Source organism: Dryas octopetala, chromosome 2, assembly GCF_963921425.1.
Source record: "Dryas octopetala chromosome 2, drDryOcto1.1, whole genome shotgun sequence".
Classification (NCBI taxonomy): domain Eukaryota; kingdom Viridiplantae; phylum Streptophyta; class Magnoliopsida; order Rosales; family Rosaceae; genus Dryas; species Dryas octopetala.
In genome coordinates, this window is record NC_141367.1 from 23,312,103 (window position 1) to 23,334,258 (window position 22,156).

Consider the following 22,156-nt stretch of genomic DNA (forward strand, 5'->3'; position numbering starts at 1 on the left):
AATTTAAAATAAACAAATAAAAATCATAGAAATCAATGAGGGCATTATGGGTAAAATAAAATATTCATTGTTGCTATGAGTTACTGTAGCTTTCAAAAGCACCTAGAAACTTGCTTTCTGTTTTTGTTGTAGGGAGTTGAGAATTGTGGGGAAAAACAGTTTTTTATTTTTTTACCAAACACCAAAACTGCTGTAGGTGATTGAGAATTGTCATCCACAATAGCTTTTGGGTCCTCCACCGCAATCCCAAACGGGACCTTAATATTGAAATTTAGAGATTACTTGGTTTCCAAACTTGCACTTTCAATAAATGAGATTGAGCTTAAAAGCAATCACATGCACATCAACAAATTACACGAGTTTTCCTTGAGTTTCTGAATAATTTGGATAATTAAATATTAATTCTCATTTAATTTTACAAATATTTAAGAGTAAATTAGAAATACTACAATTATTGCATAAAAATTGAATCCCTAATTAAATAGCTAAATCCCTAAATGGCTAAAAAAAATAAAATATAAGAGCTTAAATAGATATATTAGTAATTAGTATAATAGTATTACTGTTGGCTTAATTTATAACATATTTTCTATTCCTAAATTATACATTTTAGTCATTATTTTAATTTTAATTGTTGGTTTGATTATTTAGTTAATTAATGATTTTTACTAGTTTTTGTTTTATTTCATAGATTTTATTAGATTTTATTTCATTTTAAGTTTTAACTAAATTAGGGTGTGCTTTACTTTATTTGTTGTTGAGATTTTATTTTATTTTGATGTGTGTTATTTTATTTGAAGAATTAATTGTGGCCCAAAAAGAAACAAAGAATAAAGAAGGCCAAGAAAGGAAGGCCAAGCTGCATGCATGCCTCTCCAAGACTCCAACTCTCTCCAGTTCACTAGCCCACGTGAAGAACAAAGCCAACAACAAATTTGATTAATCAAAGCAAATAGAGAGGATTAGAGGAAACGAAAGGGAAGTGGGGTGGGGACAAACTTTTTTTTTTTTTTGGTCGAATAAAAAGCTGGTGCCGCATCCAGGGAATCGAAGAGTGGGGACAAACTGACAAAGGAACTTTTTCCTTTTCTTTTTCATTGGTGGGCTAGCTGGGCTATTACTTATTAGCAGGTGTATATATATATATATATATATATATATATATATATTTTTTTTTTTTTTTTTAAAAGATTGGGGGTGCTTTAGCCCTCCTAGCCCACAACGTGGTCCGTGACTGCAACCAACCATGCATCCTTTAGTGACTGCATCGTGGATAATCATCTAAGTCACTTTTATTAATTGGTTATTGGGCAATAGCAGTAGGAAAAAAATAGTTTCCTATATCCTGTAGTGAATTATCATACATAGGAATGAAATAATTTCCCCAAACTTCCAATCCGCATACCAAACAAACCTCAAGTACTGTTGTACTGAGGTAGTGTATGACTGTATGTTACCAACTAATTTATAAGGATGCTTCTTAAATTAATAGACCTGAAAAATAAATGCATAATTTTGATAATTGAAATATATATAATGCGAAATGTGTCTCATAAGAGATTCTTTATATAAAAATGAAAGGCTCTCATTCAGAGCATCGAAAAAAGTTGGAAGACCATATATAATAGTAGTCCCAAGAGTATTCTCTAGGAACAAGGGTAATCTACAAGAGTTTGGTGGCTTGTAGCAGCCAAAGTCTATTAAATAAATTGTGGGTTTTCTCTTGCAGATCGATAAGGTGTATGAGAAAAAGGCAGGCAATTGCACCAATATTCCAAAACATGGAGGGTAAGTGGTGGGCTAGCTGGGGGTGGATGAGAATGTGTTCTACGATCCTAGCCATGATTATGCATGAGGGAGAAAACTGAAAGGGTTTCTTTCGGTTTTGGCAACGGATCGAGTATCATTTAATTTGTAGTGACAGAGCTTTATGGGACATATTCATGGAAGATATAAGCATATGGGGCATCATAATTAAGCAGATGAAAAAGCATGTGGGAGAAATAATTGGAAGAGGGAACGTGGAGAAGAGATTTTACAGTGGGTCAGTTGTGCTATTGTGCATGGTGTGACCTCTAATTATATATTTGTACGTGTGTTTATATTAAATAAAGTTTATAGTTCTTTAAAGTAAATAGAACACATGACGCCGTAGCACTGAATGATCTTACAATACACGTGATACAATTTCATTCTATTCAAGACTTTTTCAACGCAAGAGATATATGAAGGTCTCTTATTTAGTCTTTCTTATTAATTTTCTTAGCATTCTCTAGTGATTGAGATATTAGTGTACTTTAATTGCTATATTGACAATATATAACTGAAGTGTATATATATATATATCTTAACAAACTTGCAATATCATCCCAATCATATTTTCCTAAGAAATTAAATGTGACGGTTGTTGGTGGATAACACAATGGAAAACAAATGTCTTGTTTGATGCATAGAATATGATTAGATATAATAAATAACTAAATTCATGTGTATTCAAGGAATAATATAGAGGGTGTCTTCCAACTTGAAGGAAGAATTTGGGAAGAAGATGAATTATTTAATCGATCTCACCATTTTTGAAGGGATTGGAAGGGTTAAATCTTCTCTTATGATTAGTTAATCTTAATACATTTTATTCTTTCAAGTTAGAAACTTCTTCCTTGAATACACATGAATTTAATTATTTATCATATCCAATCATATCTTATATATGTACTAAACGAGGCCAAAGTAAAGACATGGCCTTTAATTATTACTTACTTAATTGGCAGCTTCACAATTGTGAAAGGAGTTGTACAATTAATCTGAATTAATATCCCAATTAACCTCCGTTATCAAACATAACATGGAGTTAGTTGATAACAGAAATACTTGGAATTAAGACAAATTAAGACTATCCTATCTTATAGCTAGCTAGTCAAAAAGGTTGATTGCATCCTTAATTATTCATTCATATATATATATACGTACAATAAAAAGTAGCAGTGCATGGCCATGCTTGCATACAGCATATACGTTATTATTCTCTTGAAAGTTGAAACCCTCATGTACGCTATTAAGTCTCGATCAGGGCGAAGGTGTCGAGCACACCGATATTGGAGAAGGGGATCAGGAGAGTACCTAGATAGATTTTTGTCACTTCGGTACAGTGGTTTTAGGTACCTACCTAGCTAGCGGTACGTCACTGAATCAAGTTGCTTCTTTTTGCAGTGCTACGGCATTTAGATAACGACAATGTCAATGCGCGCTGGTTATCTCCCATCATCGGTATCACTTAGGGTAGGTTTCATTTTACCAAATTAAATCACTGTGCAGTGTAATCAATTCAAGTGTTAATATAGATTAACGTTATTAATATCATCTCTCGATGATTCATGTCATAATACGTAAATCAATTATATTATATAACAGTATTACAGTTATACAAAATTATTTTTCTGTTATGTCATTAGCTTAATTAATTGTATAAACAATAGAGAGGTGCAATTTGCACACCCCTCTCAAAAAAAAAAAAAAAACCAAAGTGAAAATACACACAAACACCCCTCTCTCTCTCCTCTCTTCTTTTCTGCCTTTCTTTGTAAACACACACCCTCTCTCCTTCCCTTGCACCATCCTAAACCCACCAACCCAGCCAAGCCCGACCCTCCTCCTCCTTCCTCCCCTTGCCAACCCATCCTTCTTCCCCTCCCCCCGTGACCCACCTCCTCCTCTTTCTCTCTTCCAAAAAATTTAGCAACTGCATTTTTTTTTTGGGTAAAATGTTGAGGGTGGTTGCCGGGGGAAAGGAAGAAGCTAGGGTTGGGTTTTGGGGAGAGAGAAAGAAGAGGAAGTGGGTATGGTTTGGCATGGGCGCGCGGTGGGTCGCGGGGGGAAGAAGGAGGAGGCTAGGGAGTCTGGCTTGGCTGGGTTGATGAGTCTTGGAGGGCGCAGGGGAGAGGAGGGGTGGTGTGTTTGCAGAGAAAGGCAGAAAGAAAGAGAGGAGAGAGGGAATGAGAGAGAGAGGGGTGTGTGTGTTTTTTCACTTTGATTTTTCTTTTTCTTTTTCTTTTTCAAGAGAGGTGTGCAAAAAGAAAGGAAAATATGTGCAAATAGCAGCACTCAAACAATATATACATATGCAAGAGCAAATTAATTATTTAATGACACCATATATATATATATGCATTTGAGACTTGATAGGAAACAAACAAATATATATATATGCAAAAACAGTTGTGAGGTGTGTCTTTGAACGCAATGTATGAGTGTGAGCCGTCATATCAAGTTATAACATTCATATTAAACAGGTGAGCAGTCATATCTCTTTTAATGAAAATAGACGGTGATCCGTGGCATTCCTCATTTAGTGATGATCTTACAACTGTAGGAGCCTCTATAAATATATATATATCTATATAGGAAAAATGTTAGCAAAAGGACTATAATTATACTCCTATTTTCAGTTGAGGATCTTGTTTTTACTTTACTTCAATTAAGGATTATTTTTTTTCAAGTGCGCGCTTCAATCAAGGATATTCTGTCAATTTCTGTCAAAACTTCCGTTAAAATTGACCACGTAAGGGTCACGTGACCAATTTATAAGGGTAAAACAGTTTTTTCTCATAAAAAAGAATTATAAAAAAAAAACTAAAAAAATTTAAAAAAAAATTCCCTTCATCTCCCTTTATCTCCCACCTTCGCCACCCCGCACCATGTCGACCCAACATTCCCCCCACCTAGCCTAGCCTCACCCTGCCCCTCCACCTCCCCCATCCGTCTCAGCCCTGGCCCCATCCAGCTCTACCACCCCAACCCAGCCCCGGTCCCGTTGCAAAACCCAATCAAACCCATCTCAGCCCCAGCCCCGTCCAGATCAGAAAGAGAGAGAAAGAGATAAAGAGAGAGAAGCGGCATAGGGAAAGAATAGTTGTTGCTGCCATTGTCGACGGAGGAGTGAGGAGTCGTCGGCCGTTAGGTGAGGGGGCGCGACGAGAGTGAGCGAGGGGTGGGGATAGGTTTGACTGGGTTTTGCGACGGGGCCGGGGAGGGGTGGTGGAGCTGGATTGGGCCAAGGCTAGGATGGGTGGGGGTGGGGGGAGGGATGTCGATGGTATAGGGGGGATAGGTGATTGTGACGGAGAGGGGGAGCTGGCTGGGGGCAAAGAGAAAGAGAAAGATAAGATGAGAGAAAAGAGAGGGGAGGGGAGGGGCAGGGCTGGGTGGAGGGATTGTTGGGTCGACATGGTGCAGGGGGTGGCGAGGGTGGGAGATAGAGGGAGATGGAGGGATTTTTTTTTTTGTTTTTAAATTTGTTTAAATTTATTTAGTTTTATTTTTTTATAATTCTTTTTTATGAGAAAAGACTTTTTTGCCCTTATAAATTAGTTACGTGAGGATCACGTGATCAATTTTAACATAAGTTTTTACAAAATTGACGGAATATTCTTAATTGAAGCACTTAAAAAATAATAGTCCTTAATTGAAGTAAAGTGAAAACGGGATACTCAACTGAAAATAAGGGTATAGTTATAGTCATTTTGCTAACATTTTTCCTATATATATATATACAAGAATGCTCTAAAACTAACTAGTTAGTAAGTTAATACAAAGCTAACTACCATGTTGAGCCCACCACATAATGTAATCTCAAAATCCGAAGTCTATTTTTTAGGCTCTACTTCAAACATTATCACTGTAAAAAATTTTCAAAATTGGAAGTCATGTAGTCATTTGATTATAACAACAAATATTTACAGTCTTTTATCAAAAACACTGATCGTCTATTTATTTGATCTTAATTAGATGACTAAATGATTTCTGATTTAGTTGATTTTTTGCAATGATGATATTTGAAGTATGACCTAAATAATTGACGGTTCGGATTATAAGATTAGTTATGTGGTGGTCCCAAAAGTATGGTTAGTTTCGTATTAATTTGCTAACCAGTTAGTTTTAGAGCACTCCTCTATATATATACATTAAGAGGAAACAAATATATATGCATTAATGTATGCATGCATGCCGATAATCCATATTTCTCCATAATCTATATATGGCTTTATCCTTATGGAATGTGGAAGCATAGAAGTTAATTAGCAAAGTACATGCCATCTATCCTACAAATTAACGATCGAGGATAACAGGTGTTATCCTATACTTGGGCATGTATTGGTCCAATGGTCCCTGTAGCTTCCATGCTCGATCATCAAGATACCTTTCTTTTTCCAATTATGATCAAAGATACATCTTGAATATTGCTAAGTCAACTCATGTTAATTAATTATTATATAAATCCCAATTCAAAAAGATTTCGAGTGTTTGTGGAGAAATTATTAGGTGTTACAATTAAGGAATAAAATTTCGAGTTTCGACGGAAATTTCGATAGAAATTTCGACAGAAATTTTGAAGATTTTTAAATTTTGACAGAAATTAGATGGAAATGACGGAACTTGCTATCAAAATACGGAAATTTTGAATAAAACTTTACCATATGTTTATTTAACATATTATCTACTAAATTGATAAAAAAATATAAGAAATCAAATTATATAATAGGTTTCATGTGATATAAAGTGAATATAATGCGCACTGGAGCAAAATTAGTATAATGAATAAACACTAAAATAAAATTATGGTTTAAATAAAATTAGTATAATGAATAAACAAAATTAGTATATTCTTTATACTGTATAATTTAATTATACACTAAAATCTAAACCATAATACTCTATATATTCTATATACCCTAATACTCTTTATACTCTATAATCTATACATTAAACCCTATATACTCTATATTTTTTAGGATATTAGGTTTTAAGCCCTTTAGGATACTTTTAATTATTTTTTTATATATAAATGTATTAAAGTTTAAGGTTTAAAATAACTAAAAGAAATCTCAAACCTTTTTTTCTTCTTTCCAATTGCCCAAAGGCCCCAAACCCCTCCCCATTTTTTTTCTTTCCTTACTTTTTTTCCCTGTGCCTCTCTCTTTAGTCTTTTTTTTATTTTTTATCTTTCTTTACTTTTTTCCCGTGTCTCTTACTTAGCCAAACTTTGTCTTCACTAAGTGTAACAACCCAAATTTTGGCTTATGTTAATTTTGTTACTTAAATTTTTCAAATTTGTTTTAAGGTTTGTTTAAAGGAATTAGAAATTTCTTTAAATTTATTTTAACTAACTTAGACCTTTGGTTGTGGTTCTAGAGCTTAGTTGTGTGGAAATGAATTTTAGAAAATGAAAATTCAAGAATTTGACGATTATTATTTTTTTCAGAATTAAATTATAAGAGTAGGATTTTTCATAATTGTTTTGAAAGCAATTTGACTATTTTGAGGTTATAGAAAATTAGTACTCATCAATACGAGTTCGTAGAATTTTTCGGTGAATTATTTGGAGTCTCGAGCTATTTTTGGTGAATTTCTGAAGTTGGAGAAAATAAAAAATATAAAAATTTCAATAATTTCGGTAAATTTCGATAAATTTCGATAAATTTCGCCGAAATCTTCCCGAAAAATTATTAAACATGTGTTTCGATTTTAACACCCTACAAAAATGAAATTTTCGACGAAATTTCGCTGAAAATTTCAAAATTTAATTCCTTGGTTAAAATAACACCAACTGTTGTGCTGTATAATGTGTTTCACATATTAATTTCTTTAAATAAACTTATGAAGGAATTCTTAATGAAAACTCCCTATCATTAAGAGGATTGGAAAATAATTAAAAAACCACATACGATTGAGAGATTTTTTGGTGTAACCGATATACGTACCGCTACGTGGTGTAACTAGTATATCTGTCATAATATGGATGAATGTTATTATTACTATACTCTACTAATATAAATATACCGTCTAATAATACCCTTATACGTTAGATTGGTTACACCACATGTCAATGTATCACTTACATTGAAAAAATTCTCCATACAGTTAGGTCCCTTCAAGCATGTGAATAGCTCTGCCTAGCAATACGGACGCCCGACTTGATTTTTTTTTTGTTTTTATCATTATACAAAATTATTGGTACTCTACCTAAGTACATATAATATTTGGTAAGACCCATTTTTCCATCGGATGTCTTTTCCTTTATTTCCTTTTTACATCCCATTAAGTTTTCTTATCTAGTACTTCTTGCAATTAAGGTGATGCAATGGTGAAATCATAGAGAGGATATTTTAGCAAAATCATATGTGAAATTTAAAAATTAAAATAGGACTTGTCACTCTCTAATATATCTATTAAACTCCCACTAAATATATCAGCACTAACTAATTAAGTTTCAATAAATCAGCGGATGCTCATGCATATGCACATGCATATGCCTTGGTTAATATAAATATGTTGGCCCTCCCACTCCCTCTCGCATAACTACTAATCACGCTACTGACATGATGGCGGAATTTCCTGTAAATATATGGTATTAATTAAATATGTAAGCATTAATTATTTTGTTTTAGTAAATGGTATTATATAGGAGTGGACTTAAGATATCTATCTATATATTAAAGGATAAAGCTAGCTAGATACGTAGCTACACCTTCATGCGCATGCTACAATTGGACTAGAGCAATTAATTAAGGAGCTAGCTAGCTAGCTGCAATTAATTAGTTCATTAATGGCCTTTAAAACAAAAACAATTGTTTTTGCGTGGCTCTTGGTTGCGGTGGTTCTAGTGGCGGTTCCAATGGCTGAAGCCCAAAGTACTGCAGGGCTCATCGGCGCCCTTCTTGGTCTCATCCGCGTTCAAGGCACTCTCTTTTGCACTCCCAATGGCAATGTCGGTCTCGGTGGCCTCCATGCTACGCCTGTTTTCCCAAGTGAGTTACTTAATCGATTCTTAATTACTCCATAATACGTACGTAACAAAGTACGTACGAAGCAAATAACTGTTGAGTCACGTCCTGACAGTTTAAACTTTGTTTGGATATATCACTATGAATGGTTTAATTTTTGTTGTTTGTAGATGCAACTGTGCAACTGCAGTGTGGAGCTGGAAATGAAGTGATTTCTAGTGTGACAACGAATGGGTCAGGAAAGTTTTCAATATTGCTGGATCCTCTGCACTTTATTCCCTCTTTAGTACTGTCTGGTTGCAAGCTGGTGGTTAGAACACCACTCGCCACCTGCAACGCTCGACTGCCAAGATCAGGGGTTCTCACATCCCCCTTGATGCTTCTTGGAACCACCGTCCTCAGTCGCCTCCTTAACATCATCAATTTGCTTCCACTCGGCTTCACATTCACTCCCTAAGCTCAATATCAGCCATCCATATATCATGGCCGTCCACTGCTTCTTTTTATTTCATCAATAATAATTAAGCTCAATTATGACCTACTTTCTCTTATAATTAATTAAGTCTCATTCAATCAATTCACCATCATTTCCTCTTTTTCAATAAATGATTCCTAGGCAGCCACAACGTACACACCTTATTTGAAAATGATATTTAGGCCTCTTTTAAATTTTTAATTAGCATATATGCATGATTAAATCGGATTACGTACTTACTATGCGATATTTAGTACTATACTATTCGATAAATAGTTAAATAATGTTATTTTGTGTTTGATATACAACATGGTTGAATAAGATCGGATTTGGACCTTGGATCCGAATCCCCGAATCAAAACCCTAAACCTCGAACTCTCAACTTTGAAATCAAACGCGGGCCTTGAGCCTCACAACTAGAAAGTCTAGACAGTCTAGACACTTACCTAGACCACGAAATTTGGACATGGGCCTCAAACAATATCAAACTTGGGCTACGTGCTCGAAACTCAAACCATGGACTTGGGCCACAAGCCTGAAACCCAAAACCAACTAGTAACCCGATCGAGCTTGGATCCCTAGAATGTGGGTGTCTTGGACTTGATCTCCAGGCCCTTTACATTGTTTTAATTCATCTATGGAAAAGATATACCAAAAACTCTCTAGTTGTTGGGTCGACTTATCCCATGTAGAATAGGGGGCTGGGTTTCTATTTAGTTCTATAAACTCAACCCCCGTTTAAATTGACCAGGACTAACATAGATTTGTCCAATCCCCTTATAAGACAAAATTTTTCCAATCCCGTTTCTTGTCCCACATAACAAATGGAGTGTAAATTATCAGTTGACTAAGTTCTCTTTAATATATATTTATTTTTTTGGGTGAAAAGATCTCTTTAAGATTTGAACTTGGGATCGATTGTTTCCTCTCCTTTGTTAGGCTGTAATTTTATTAGGAGTTCAATTAATTATATAAGACCTATATATCTTAATTTATTGAGAGAGAAAGGCACCGTTGTGACTCATGAGCATACTAATCGATTTGACTCAGGTTTCATATACACGCTTTGCTGTGATCGATCGATGATCGTTTCAGTTTTAATTGCACTCATCTTATCAGTATTATTTGCATATTTGCAAACTAAGTGATTGATCAATAAGTATTCAAGATATATAGGTTGTGTTTCTTGAATTGCACCTTCCACATTCCATAATGCCATGGAGTTTGGAAAAATATTAGCATATATTTTAATTACGGCAAATTACACAAAAGTATCTCAACTAACCACTCTAATTCACTTGAGTACCCCAATTAAAAAAAGTTGCTCATAAGTACCTCAATTACTGATTTTGCACACCCAGGTACCTCTGTCAACTTTTCTGTCTGAGAACTGTTAACTGCCTACGTGGCGTGCTGATATGGTTTTTAAAAAATGCCACGTGGACAAAAAAATAATAAAAAATTAAATAAACTTTAAAAAATGAAATAATTATTTTAAGAAACTAAAAAGAATAAAAACACAATAATTAAATTAAAAAAACAAAAAAAATAAAGAAAAAATGGAGCATTGTTGCAGCACTCCTCCCCCCGCCTCCCACCCCTCCCTCCGAGAGCCACCCAACCCAGCCACCTTGTCACCGACCCCAGCCACCCACCCTCTCTTTCCCCGCCCCTCTCTCTCTCTCTCTCTCTCTCTCTCTCTCTCTCTCTCTCTCTCTCTCTCTCTCCGAAACCCCAGCCCCGAGCCCTCCTCCCCCGCGTCGGCCACCCAATTCAGTGACCCACCATCAGACAAAAAGATTGGCAAGGCTAGGCGCTGCTGGGTGTGGCAAAGCTGGGAGCGACTGGGCGTGGCAAGGCTCGGCGTGGCTTGTCGAGGCAAGGCTGGGCGCGGCTTGTCGGGGCAAGGCTGGGTGCGGCGAGCAGATCTGGGCAAGGCGGGCCTGGGGCTGGGGCTTGGTGAGGGGGCTTGGCTGGGCGAGGAAGGGAGGGGCGGGGCTAGATTCAGTTCTCAGACTTCAAACTGGTCCCTCATATTTGTAGCCATAGCTGGAGGTGTTTGTAGAAGAAGAAGATAAACAGGGAGGAGGGCTCGACGCTGGTTAATTGGGTGGCCGACGCGATCTGCAGTGAAGGTGGTGGGAAAGGGAAGGGGAGGGATGAAGCTGGTGGCTGTAGAGGGGGAGGGAGGTGGGTGGGTTGGGTGGCCGACGGGGGGAGGCGGAGGGAGGAGGGATCGGGGATGCGAGGTTGCTGGGTTGCTGGGTTTTTTTTTTTTTTTTTTTTTAGTTTTTAAAATAATTATTTCATTTTTTTAAGTTTTTTTAATTTTTTATTATTTTTTTGTCCACGTGGCATTTTTTAAAAATCATATCAGCACGCCACGTAGGCAGTTAACAGTCCTCAGACGGAAAAGTTGACGGAGGTACCTGGGTGTGCAAAATCAGTAATTGAGGTACCTCTGAGCAACTTTTTTTAATTGGGGTACTCAAGTGAATTAGGGTGGTTAGTTGAGGTACTTTTGTGTAATTTGCCCATTTAATTATATAGATATAATTCAATCCTTACTGCCCCTAGTCAGAAGCAACTTGATTCAGTGGCATGCAGATCATGAGATACATATCATTTATAAGTTGAAACTTGAAACAAACAAAAACAAGTTTGGACTTTAGACTAGAGAGCTATATATGCCGGCCTATATATGGACCCATCTATATATAACTTTTTGAAGTAAATATGGCTAAGCGACCACTTAATTATCTTGGGAATTAATTAAGAACCAAACTTAATTACATCTAGCTAGGTGTGCCAATCTGCGCCTATTTAATCTGTCCATGCATATAAATTAACCAATTAATTAATATTAAAGATAATTAGGCTTAGATCATTTACAAAAACAATTTTAGATAGAGATGGGGGATTTAAAAATTTACAAGAAAATTCTTTTAATTCATAATAATTTATAATAAAATCATTTTAATTTATAATAAAGTCATTTTAATTTATAAGAAAATCCTTTCAATTCATAATAAAGTCCTTTCTCAATTTGAAGGGTATTTCCCCCTATTTGAAGGGTATTTCTCCTCATAGGGTGTAGAGTATGCTTTGTAGAGGCTGCATGTTAGGTTTTAACTTCAAAATTTTGGGCGGAGCCTAAAATCTTAGAGTCAAAATCTAACATAAAGCCGTTAAAAAAGAAAAATAAATTACTTAATTAAAAATCCTAAATCACTACCGGTCTTAGTCTAAGAAAGATTTATAAAATGGACTGAATTCTAAGTCTCCCTTAATATTATTGCTAACTAGTGAATAGTGATCGATCAATGAGAAACTTAATTAGTCTTCATATTAGCCAAAGACAAATTAATTAAAGGGCATCATATATGTTAAGAGAGCTAAGAGAGAAGAACGTACGTTAGCTAGCCTAGTTTGTAGAGTGAAGCCCACTCATAATTACTGAAGTCGCGTGCATGGTGAATTAAATGAAGCAAGTTAAATGAGCTTGCTTCATGTCAACCTTACATTTTGATAGGAATAAAGCTCATCAACGACAAGAATGTCATTGTTTTTCTTCAGATAATTTCCGGATCATCCAAAATATATATAGTCACTGCGCGCATGCATGTCCTAGCCGTCTTACACAAACTTGTTCACAGAGATGAGCTTTCGATCCATTTTAGTCAGAAAAATCTGCAGCAACTTGTCCTCCATCTTGTAGCCTAATTGCTTCCCTATAAATTGGTTACCCTGCACACCAATACTGCAAGCCAGTTTTGCAATTGAATTAGAAATTAAGAAGCAATTAATAATGGCCTTTAAGTCAAGTAGTACTTGTGTGTTCATTGTGTGCCTCGTGGTTGCTGCACTGGCAGTAGTCCCAATAGCTGAAGCCCAACTTGGGCTCATCGGCAGCCTCCTTGGTCTCATCCGCATACAAGGCACTCTTTTTTGCACTCCCAATGGCAATGTGGGTGCTAGTGGGGCCACCGCTACCCCAGTATTCGCAAGTAAGTTAATTAATCAGCCCCGTTGGGTTTCGGATTCAAAAATAATTTTGTTTAGCATTAAGTTTGACCGCATGTTGCGAGTACTTTTTGTACGAAGTAATTTTACTAAGTAGCGAGTGCTTTCTGTAACTATACTTGGAAGCACTTCTTAAAAAAGTACTTATCAAGTATATTTATAATTCATAAAATACTTTCGATTGTTTCTGTAACTATACGATGGTTCTAATTAATATGTAATGCTATTTATGTTGTAGATGCAACCATCCAACTGCTATGTGGAACTTTAGGAAATGTGGTTTCAACCGTGACAACCAATGGCTCAGGACTCTTTTCAATGCTGTTGGATCCTCTCCAGTTTCTTCTGTCTTCACTATTGTCTGATTGCAAGCTGGTGGTTAGGACGCCACTCTCCACCTGCAACCCTAGTTTGTCTTCGATAGTCGGCATTCTCTCGTCCCCCTTGCAGTTCATCGGAACCACCGTCGCCGGCCTCCTCAGCATCATCAATATCATCCCAGGGGGCTTCAACATCCTCAATTAGTCTCTGAACTACTCGATGTATTATATGGGTGTACGTTAAAAGAATAATATGCATGGCCAATGCACTGCTTAATTTCTAGCTTAATATACAATATATATAGATGATCAATAAGGTCAGTTTAAGGATGTAACCTTTTGATTAACTAGCTAGTTAAGGATCTTAGTATTTCTGTTAAATAATTATGAAGCCCATGTATGATGGGATATTGGGATTCAAATTAATTTTTGTACAACTCCTTCCAACAAGCAGTAATATATGCCATGTCAGTCAGTCTTGTTTTAGAATATTCCTATTTCAGTCTTGATCAACCTTTTTGGGCCAAGCCTTGCTCAAGCAGACTAACCCACAATCCAAGAAGGTTAGATTAGATTGGGCTATTTCATTGGGCCGCGGATCATTTTTGAAGGCGTACTCCTTTTTTTTTTTTTTTTAAGAAGTTAAAGGCCTACTTATTATCAATGGAAAACGATCATAAAACATAAAACATTTGGTGAGACGGATAAAGCGTTTATAGCTGACTGTTACAGTAGCTTATCAAGTATCATGTCATGTTCAAATTTTGAACTCTAAACACCATATGATATGGTGATATCAATTAAGAGTTTGTCTATAATACAACCAGGAATACTAATAAGTTCAATGATTCATAATTTATACGATAATATAGAAAAATAAATCCTTTAAAATCTAAGAAGAAAAAATTATTGCATATCATACCCATAGAATTTACCATTAACTAATTTTGAAAGATCATGGGGATGTCCAAGTGGCATGAAAACATTTTTCCTCATTGGATTGAGGGATTTATTATTTTCTATTCTCACGTATAAATTTATGAACCGTCCAATTTATTGATCCACATTTCATAACAACGTCTGGACCACAACCATTCTCAATTAATTTAGGATTCATTGGTGGCCCAATACTTTATAGGCAAAGATGCATGGAAATCATACAAAAGATGCATTGGAATCATACAAAAGATGCATCAACCATTGTCCTTGTGTCCTCCTTTGTACCGAAATTTAGATTTTAGCTTTATCAAATACATTGCACTTTACACATACAGATATAGATTTACACCCAGCACCCACGTGTCAATGACTCAATGCCCCCCATTTTCTGTAGGTCGGTGCATGCCTTCCATTTTTAGCCTCTCTCCCGGGTCTCCCCACCTTTCCCTTCACCCCCCTTTATATATAAAAAGCAACATAAACCCTAATCCTCCACACCACCGCCACACAGAGAGAGAGAGAGACAAAGAACTGAAGAAGGAGAGGAAGGACCTCACTTTCCTTTCTCTAGTTCTCTTGGCTTCCTACTCTACCATCCTCTCGTATATCCAATGGCTACTAAGCAGCTTCTTGTCCTTGCTTCTTCCATCCAACGGTGAGATTTCATTAAAATTTCTTTTTCTTCTTTCCTGTTTTTGGTTTTTAAAAATGGTTTTATTTTTCAATTTTGTTTGGTAATTTTGATTACTGTTGTGGGGAACAGGCGAGGTTACTCAGCCGTATCACATGGGTCGGTGTCACCTGGATTGGGTAAGGGAGGGTCCAGGAGCGCTGTGGTGGGGAGAGTGGAGGAGAGGGTCGGTCTCAATGTCATGAAAGAGGAGTCTGGGCTTAAGTCATCGTCTTCATGGGCCCCAGATCCCCGAACCGGGTACTACAGGCCCGCTAACCGTGGGGCTGATGAGATCGACCCGGTCGAGCTTCGACAAATGCTCTTGAACCACAAAGTGAGGCCAACCCAGTGAGTAGTAGTAGTAGGACATCCGACATCGACCGTGGAGATATCATGATGACATGATTTGGGTGTCCTTGGCATTAAGGATTTTAATTTTAATTAATTAATTAATCCTGTATTTCATGCTTGAGTATAAGCCAAGAGTGACACTGGTGGTGCTACAAATATAATAATGTTTTGTCTCTGCTTTTCAGTTTTCATGTTGCGTATTCTATTGTACTATGTACTATTTACTATTGTAGTGGTATTATTGGTTGAATCGATCACTAATTTAAAAAGAAAAAGAAAAAGAAAGGGATTTGGCGTGGTTTAGCAACTAATTAACAGAAAGAAAATAAGTAAATTTACAAGCACTAGGCGGGCATTGGAACTTGGAAGGTGGGGGTGGAATAGCCTTCAATTCTGAATTTCTGACTCTTTTTCCAACATACAATGATACAACTCACTAGATATAAGCTTCATGGCTAGATTGTGTACTAGACTACTAGTGAACCTATATGTTATTCTTGACCCATAAAAAACCCTATTTGTGATTTGGAACAAAATAAATATGCTCACTAAATTCTAAATGTAAGTAATGTTACGAAAACATTTTGGTATTACATTGTCTACCAGCACCTCCCTAACAGAAGTAGATCTAACAATACAAGTAAGTTTTATTTTTATTAAAAATATGATATACAATGTGGTATTAAAATATTGTTTTTCTAGCATTATTTAAAAATAAGTAATTTATATAATGGGACATACTTATGTCCCAAATAGGCAAATAGTGTAATCTTCTTTCTGAACGAAGGCCTGAAAAATCAACAATTTCGATAACGAAACTTGGACTGTTAAATCACCTATGTTCTTAAATAATCTATATCAACCAATACAGAACTAATAAATTATAGTTATTATACACACCACCAGCTGTAAATATTCATTTCATGTTCATGTCCATATTTCTTGCGGAAATTGCGAAAGAAAATCTAAGCCCACGGGTTAAAACGTACAAGTACATGGGTTTGGTCCACATATTAATCTTTTGAGTTCGGACTTCTGAGTCAACAACACTCTGTCCCCACCACATAAGCAGCTTCCTCACGTCCATTTACAATTTTGTACCTCATCCAAGTCTCTTGTCCGTCTCATGAATTTTCAGAATCTTTAGTACTTCGAATAAGATTTTATTTCATTAGAAAAAGAATAACAATAAGATCTTTTATTTTCTCACAATTTATTTTTCCGTAGAACTTTATCAGACTAGTGTCCAACCTTTTAAAACTTTAATTAGATATAAACACGGATGATTATACATTTAAAACAATTTTATTATATGTTCAACTTCTAAATGATTGAGAAGTTGGGTAACCGGTAACCCAATTATTAATTAGTTAGTAAAGATCCAAATTTGTGAAAAGACTTGTCCAAACTATTCATACATGACTTGATGTTCAAACTCATGGAAGTGGGTCCACACAATTACTGAAGACATATTAGTTGGTACTTATATATATATATACATTTATTCTCTAGGGGGATGTCCGTAATATCTTTTTTACGAATTTTTAGCTCCGAATGCTCGGTATTGATTTGTTGACTTTATATTAGATTTTAAAATTTAAAAAAAATCTTGGAGTTAAAACCTAAAATATAGTTTTTATAAACCTCATTTTACATCCTAGAAATGTATAAGATAAACAATCAAAAAAATACCCTAAAAAATAGATAGAGGAAGCGATTTCGAGTGCTTGTTGCAGCGCTCGGCTGTTATAAAAAATGGATTATCAAGCGCACAGCGATGAAAATCTGTGAAAAAAAAATACGGACACGTCCACCTTATAAAAAAATTGTATGTATATATATATGTCCATTCATGTGCGGACGTCCGAGCGCTGGTTTGTCGACATTAAGTTAGAGTTTAGCTTTAAAATTTTGGGCGGATCAAACTCATTCTATATTCTAGGAGAGAATGAGGTGAAAAGATAGAGGTTTATCCTCAAAACTCGGCAGAGGAAGCAACGACAAGCAACGCTCCTTGTGTTAAAAAAACTTAGACGAGGGCACGTGCGCAATTAATTGATGAAAGGGCATAAAACCAACTCCCAAGCCTAATTGTGCCCATGCACCCAAAGATAATACTCAAATTCATCAACATAGCTACCAACTAAATATTGATGTATGATTATCTCTTGCGGAATTCAAGTTACCTTATCACTTTTTAAAGATTATGTCTATAAGGGTATGTTTGGCACACCGTATTAGACTTTGAAATTTGGATAGGAGTAAATAATCCATATCAGTTGTTTGGTGTCAACTTGTATTATTTAATTACCTGACTATGTAAACCGGACTGGGCTTTTAATACTCTCCTTACCTGGCTAACTAATACAACCCACACACCCGAGATTAAATAATACACGCTTAATTATTAAGACTTGGAAAAACAAAAACACGCTTTCTACGTGAAAACCAACATACGCTCTTTTCATCTTCTTCTCTCTAGGGTTCTTCTCTGCTATCTTCTCCACAGGTTATTCTCTTCACTCTTCGATCTCCAGGTATCCATGTCTCTCTCTCTCTCTCTCTCCAATATGCTTTTTCTTGCTTTTTCTCTATTCTTCTCTCCGAAACCACAACATGGTAGCAAATTCCCTTGAGTCTTTGCTAATTAATGAAGAGAGCAATTTTTTTTCTTGGGTCGGAAGCAATTTTGCTCTTTGAATGAGATGAAAAGACATGGTTGAATCAATAGGACGACCTATAATGATACAAAATTGTTCAAGTCCATCAATATAAGCCCGTTGATTTCTTTCTTATTTTTTTAATATATATTCGTTTATTTATTTATTTGTTAGGTCCTGACCATAACCAATTTCTTCTTGTTTAATTATTTTTGCTTTTCTTTTAGATTTATTCGATAGATTTTATTACATTTTTATGGGAATTAGGTTATGAATTTTTCTTCAATTAGGGTTTTTTTTTTCATCAAATAGGGTTAGTTTATGTCTTATTGTCCTATAGATCTTGGCAAAAACAAAAGAAATAAAATTTTATTGTCATATGAATCTTGTCAAAAATAATTTGTGTCATATGAATTTCAATTTCGATTAAGTTATCAAAGAATTAAAAAAAAAATAGTCTATCTGATTGAGCACCAAATATAGTATAACTTAGTCAAACTGTTTATCCGGAACAGTACCAAACGCCTGATAATATTTTGGATAACAGTCAGTACTCTCCGGAAGAGATTAATATCATCCGACAGAATTAGTTGGTACAGTCCGACGTACCACACGTGCCATAAAGGTTAACCAAATCAAAACACTTTTAGCCATCTATATATTGTCGAACAAATAAATAGTGACCCGAACTGTTATTAATATTGTCTATTTATTTGATAATAATTAAATAATTAAATAATTTTCAGTTTAGTTAATTTTTGGTAAAAATAATTTTTAAAAAGTGATCTAAAACGTTAATCAGACCAACATTTCTTTTATTTCCGTTCTTTCATTTTGTAATTTTGTTAAAAGACATCTCAAGTTCGAACTAAACAAAACTTATCCGGCAAAGCCCAATCTACCCAATTAAGTAAAACTGGATTAACCCACAAATTTCATCTACCACCTAATCATTGAAACTTGAACATTAAACAACAGCAGTGGAGGGGGACCATAAGAATAATTAACGCATTTCGGTCAAAGGATCGATCATCAAAACAAAGTTTTCTTATTCCAGAGTAGTCCGAAAATCAAATAGTGTTGGGGATTCTGTAACATGGGTCACTGTGATTGTAAATTAGACCTCACAATTTGTCGAATAACAACCAAACATGTGTGTGCATGTGACAACTGAAACTTACATCAAGTAGGTGCTACACATGCAAGTGCAATACTTTAAAAAACACATTTCTTGATTTGCCATAACATTCACACCACTGTCCAAATTACAAAATTAATAAACTCTAAAAAGAAAACAAATTCCAAAGCAGAACCCAAAGCCACTGAAGAACAGATAAGATGGTCAACATCTGCATCTGCTCTCCTTCTTCAGTTCACTTAAAGCTAGCTAGCAGAGTAGCAGGGTCCTCATCATACAATATTACCTCCAATGCTTAAACATATATGACAAAATAATTTTGATAATTAAACCTAGGAAATTTATTAAAACGATTTAAGATGATGAAGATTCAAGACAATGTGTTACATATTACTAATGGGAATTAAACAGAGTGAGTAATAATATCAAACAGGTAACAGACTTTAATGTGTATGATAAATAATATTGATATCATCAACCTCTCACAGCAAGCAATGAAGGAATAGCAGACAAGTTGGGGGTGGTGTTCTTAACTGAAGCTTGTCTAATTATGCCCCTCTTCCCATCTTTAGAGGAAGACGAGGGTTTGGTGAAAGCTCTCATGGGACTCGCAAACGCCCAACCCCAGCTCCTGGTTCGGCCATGCGCGACTGCTCCTCCTCCACCACCACCACCAGCAGCCGCCATTGATTTCCCGTTCATATCTTCGGCCGAGGACGAGACCCAGTAAGACGACGATGAGGACGACGAAGATGAAGAAGTTAACATGAACCCACTGAAAATGCCACCGCATCTGACCCGTTCTTTCATGCAGTGATTGTCTGCAGCGCGGTGCACTGCGCCGCCTGAGACCTTGTTGGGTTTGCCTTCTCTTTGAGACTCGACCCTTCTGAGAGTGCAGTCGCCGAACCCGGTGGAGATCCTCTCGAAGAAGTCGCCGGAGAAGCTCCGGCTTCCGCAGCCAACGGATCTGGATCTCGACACCTTCCGTTCGAACGAGGACGCGGAGGCGGAAGTGGCGCCGCCTTGGCTGGTGGGACTGTCGTCGTCGTCGGCCTCGACCACAATGTGTTCGCTTTTATTCCTCAGAGAAGACCCCAAACACCTGTCCTTGGTTGCTGTTGCTGAAGATGTGAAGGAAGCAGAGGAAGAGATTTTGGAGTTGTCTCGGAAGGTCTTGTCGATTTTCTTGGAGTTGGTCGAGGATGAGGATTTGGCGGAGGAGTGGTGGAGAAACGACCAAAACCCAGCTCTCTTTCTGGGGCTAAAATCGTCAGCGGCGTCAAGGAAATGCTGGTGGCCCCTCCGAGGGGTGGTGGTGGACTTGCTTCGCTTGAAAACGATGTCCGCCGCGGCGGCTCGATCGGAAGACGACGGTGCAGCCGTGGTACTAGTACTCACTTTCTTCTTCTTCTTGGCCAAGAGAAATGAGATCCTGGCCCGCCTGCTGTAGTACTCGTGATCCTCATCATGATGATATCCACCGCGGCAATCATCGCCATTTCTGGCTTTTGATGCCAGAGAGAGCGAGAGAGATGACGTGGAAAGAGGACCAGCTGCTAAAGCTAAAGCAGTACCGCCATTACTATTATTATTAACACCGCCATTGATGTGGTCAGATCTAAAAGAAGGGGACGAAGAGGAGGAGGTGGATGCGCGAATAGGAAGAGGGAAAGAGGAGGAGACGAGTTTTCCGAGCTTCTCTTGGAGGCAGAAGGCACAGATCCCACCTGGGTTGTTCCTGTAGGGATGGTCACTGCACTGCATTCCATCTCCCATGTCCTCCTCAACAACCCTTCCTCCTCCTCCACCACCGCCTTTCATTCCTTCCATCACCATCATCGATCTTTGTTGGTTCTTGTTCGCTCTGATGAGATTAGATATGATGCTGATGCTCTTTCTACAAGATAATCTTGATGAATGCTGCTTTTGCTTTTTTCTGGTTTTCTGTGAGAGAGAGAGAGAGAGAGGAGGGGGGGGGGGGATGGAAGCAAACAAAGATGGTCAGAGGGTGTAATGGAGTTGAGTGAGGAAAAATAATTACATGATGGCATGATGCATTGAAGTAAGGCTCGGAGAGAGTCCCCAGGAGCACGTGGAGGACTGACTTCTCTTCTCAATGACTTAAAAGAAATTAAAAAAAAAAAAAAAGAGAGAGGGAGAAAGAAGACAAGGAAAACACTAGATATTTGCAGGTGGTAATGACCCAGCAGAAGAATCTGAAATAAGAGACTGTACACTCACCCGGCCCCTCTACCTCTACGTTTGCACTTTGCACGGATTCGTTTATCTTTTTCATTCTGGTCTCCTCTGCTAAGTGGCTACCTATTATTATTCATTAATTCATTGCTTTTCTTTTCTTATATATTAATTAATGTTGTTATTATTATTATATATAAATATAAGAATTGGAAGAAAAAAAGCTTCTGCTGTTCTGCATGCAGGAGGAGATTCGTTTCCTATGCTGTGCCAGCCCTTGGTATGGCAAATGCTACGTGTCTCCTGCTCCTGCATGTTTCCTCCACCACTAGCTTACATTGCCTCATGCGGCGCTACTCCTGCCATCTACTACACTACTAGTGCTATATGTGCCATTATTATTAATTATTATTATTATATCCATTATTTACAGGTTACAACATGCACCCACAATTAATTAACCATTAACTTTTTACAGCAGCATATATTGCCGTGTCTCCAATTCATTGGTATAAAAATATATATATATTCTTTTTAAAAAAATTTGGGTAGGGGATTGATTTTGAGTGCATGGGTGATTCTAATGCCCTTTCAGTTG

The 22,156-nt window shown here is 36.7% G+C and overlaps 4 protein-coding genes across 4 annotated transcripts; 3 read left to right on the forward strand and 1 right to left on the reverse strand.

Annotated features, from left to right (window-relative positions):
- The first annotated feature begins 8,602 nt into the window (after positions 1 to 8,602).
- LOC147294324 (phylloplanin-like) lies at positions 8,603 to 9,237 on the forward strand. Its single transcript, XM_086231185.1, has 2 exons — positions 8,603 to 8,804; positions 8,951 to 9,237. The coding sequence occupies exons 1-2, from the start codon at positions 8,603 to 8,605 to the stop codon at positions 9,235 to 9,237; spliced, it is 489 nt and encodes a 162-aa protein (XP_086087311.1).
- A 3,711-nt stretch (positions 9,238 to 12,948) lies between these two features.
- Positions 12,949 to 14,073, forward strand: LOC147294325 (phylloplanin-like). Its single transcript, XM_086232207.1, has 2 exons — positions 12,949 to 13,262; positions 13,517 to 14,073. Exons 1-2 carry the CDS (start codon positions 13,064 to 13,066, stop codon positions 13,801 to 13,803), a joined length of 486 nt encoding a protein of 161 aa, XP_086088333.1. The 5' UTR covers positions 12,949 to 13,063; the 3' UTR covers positions 13,804 to 14,073.
- An 837-nt stretch (positions 14,074 to 14,910) lies between these two features.
- On the forward strand, positions 14,911 to 15,688 carry DI21 (drought-induced 21). Its single transcript, XM_086232208.1, has 2 exons — positions 14,911 to 15,192; positions 15,301 to 15,688. Exons 1-2 carry the CDS (start codon positions 15,149 to 15,151, stop codon positions 15,560 to 15,562), a joined length of 306 nt encoding a protein of 101 aa, XP_086088334.1. The 5' UTR covers positions 14,911 to 15,148; the 3' UTR covers positions 15,563 to 15,688.
- Positions 15,689 to 19,488: 3,800 nt separating this feature from the next.
- Positions 19,489 to 21,353, reverse strand: LOC147294327 (uncharacterized). The gene has a single exon (XM_086233641.1). It carries the CDS (start codon positions 21,199 to 21,201, stop codon positions 19,834 to 19,836), a length of 1,368 nt encoding a protein of 455 aa, XP_086089767.1. The 5' UTR covers positions 21,202 to 21,353; the 3' UTR covers positions 19,489 to 19,833.
- Between the last annotated feature and the right edge of the window lie 803 nt (positions 21,354 to 22,156).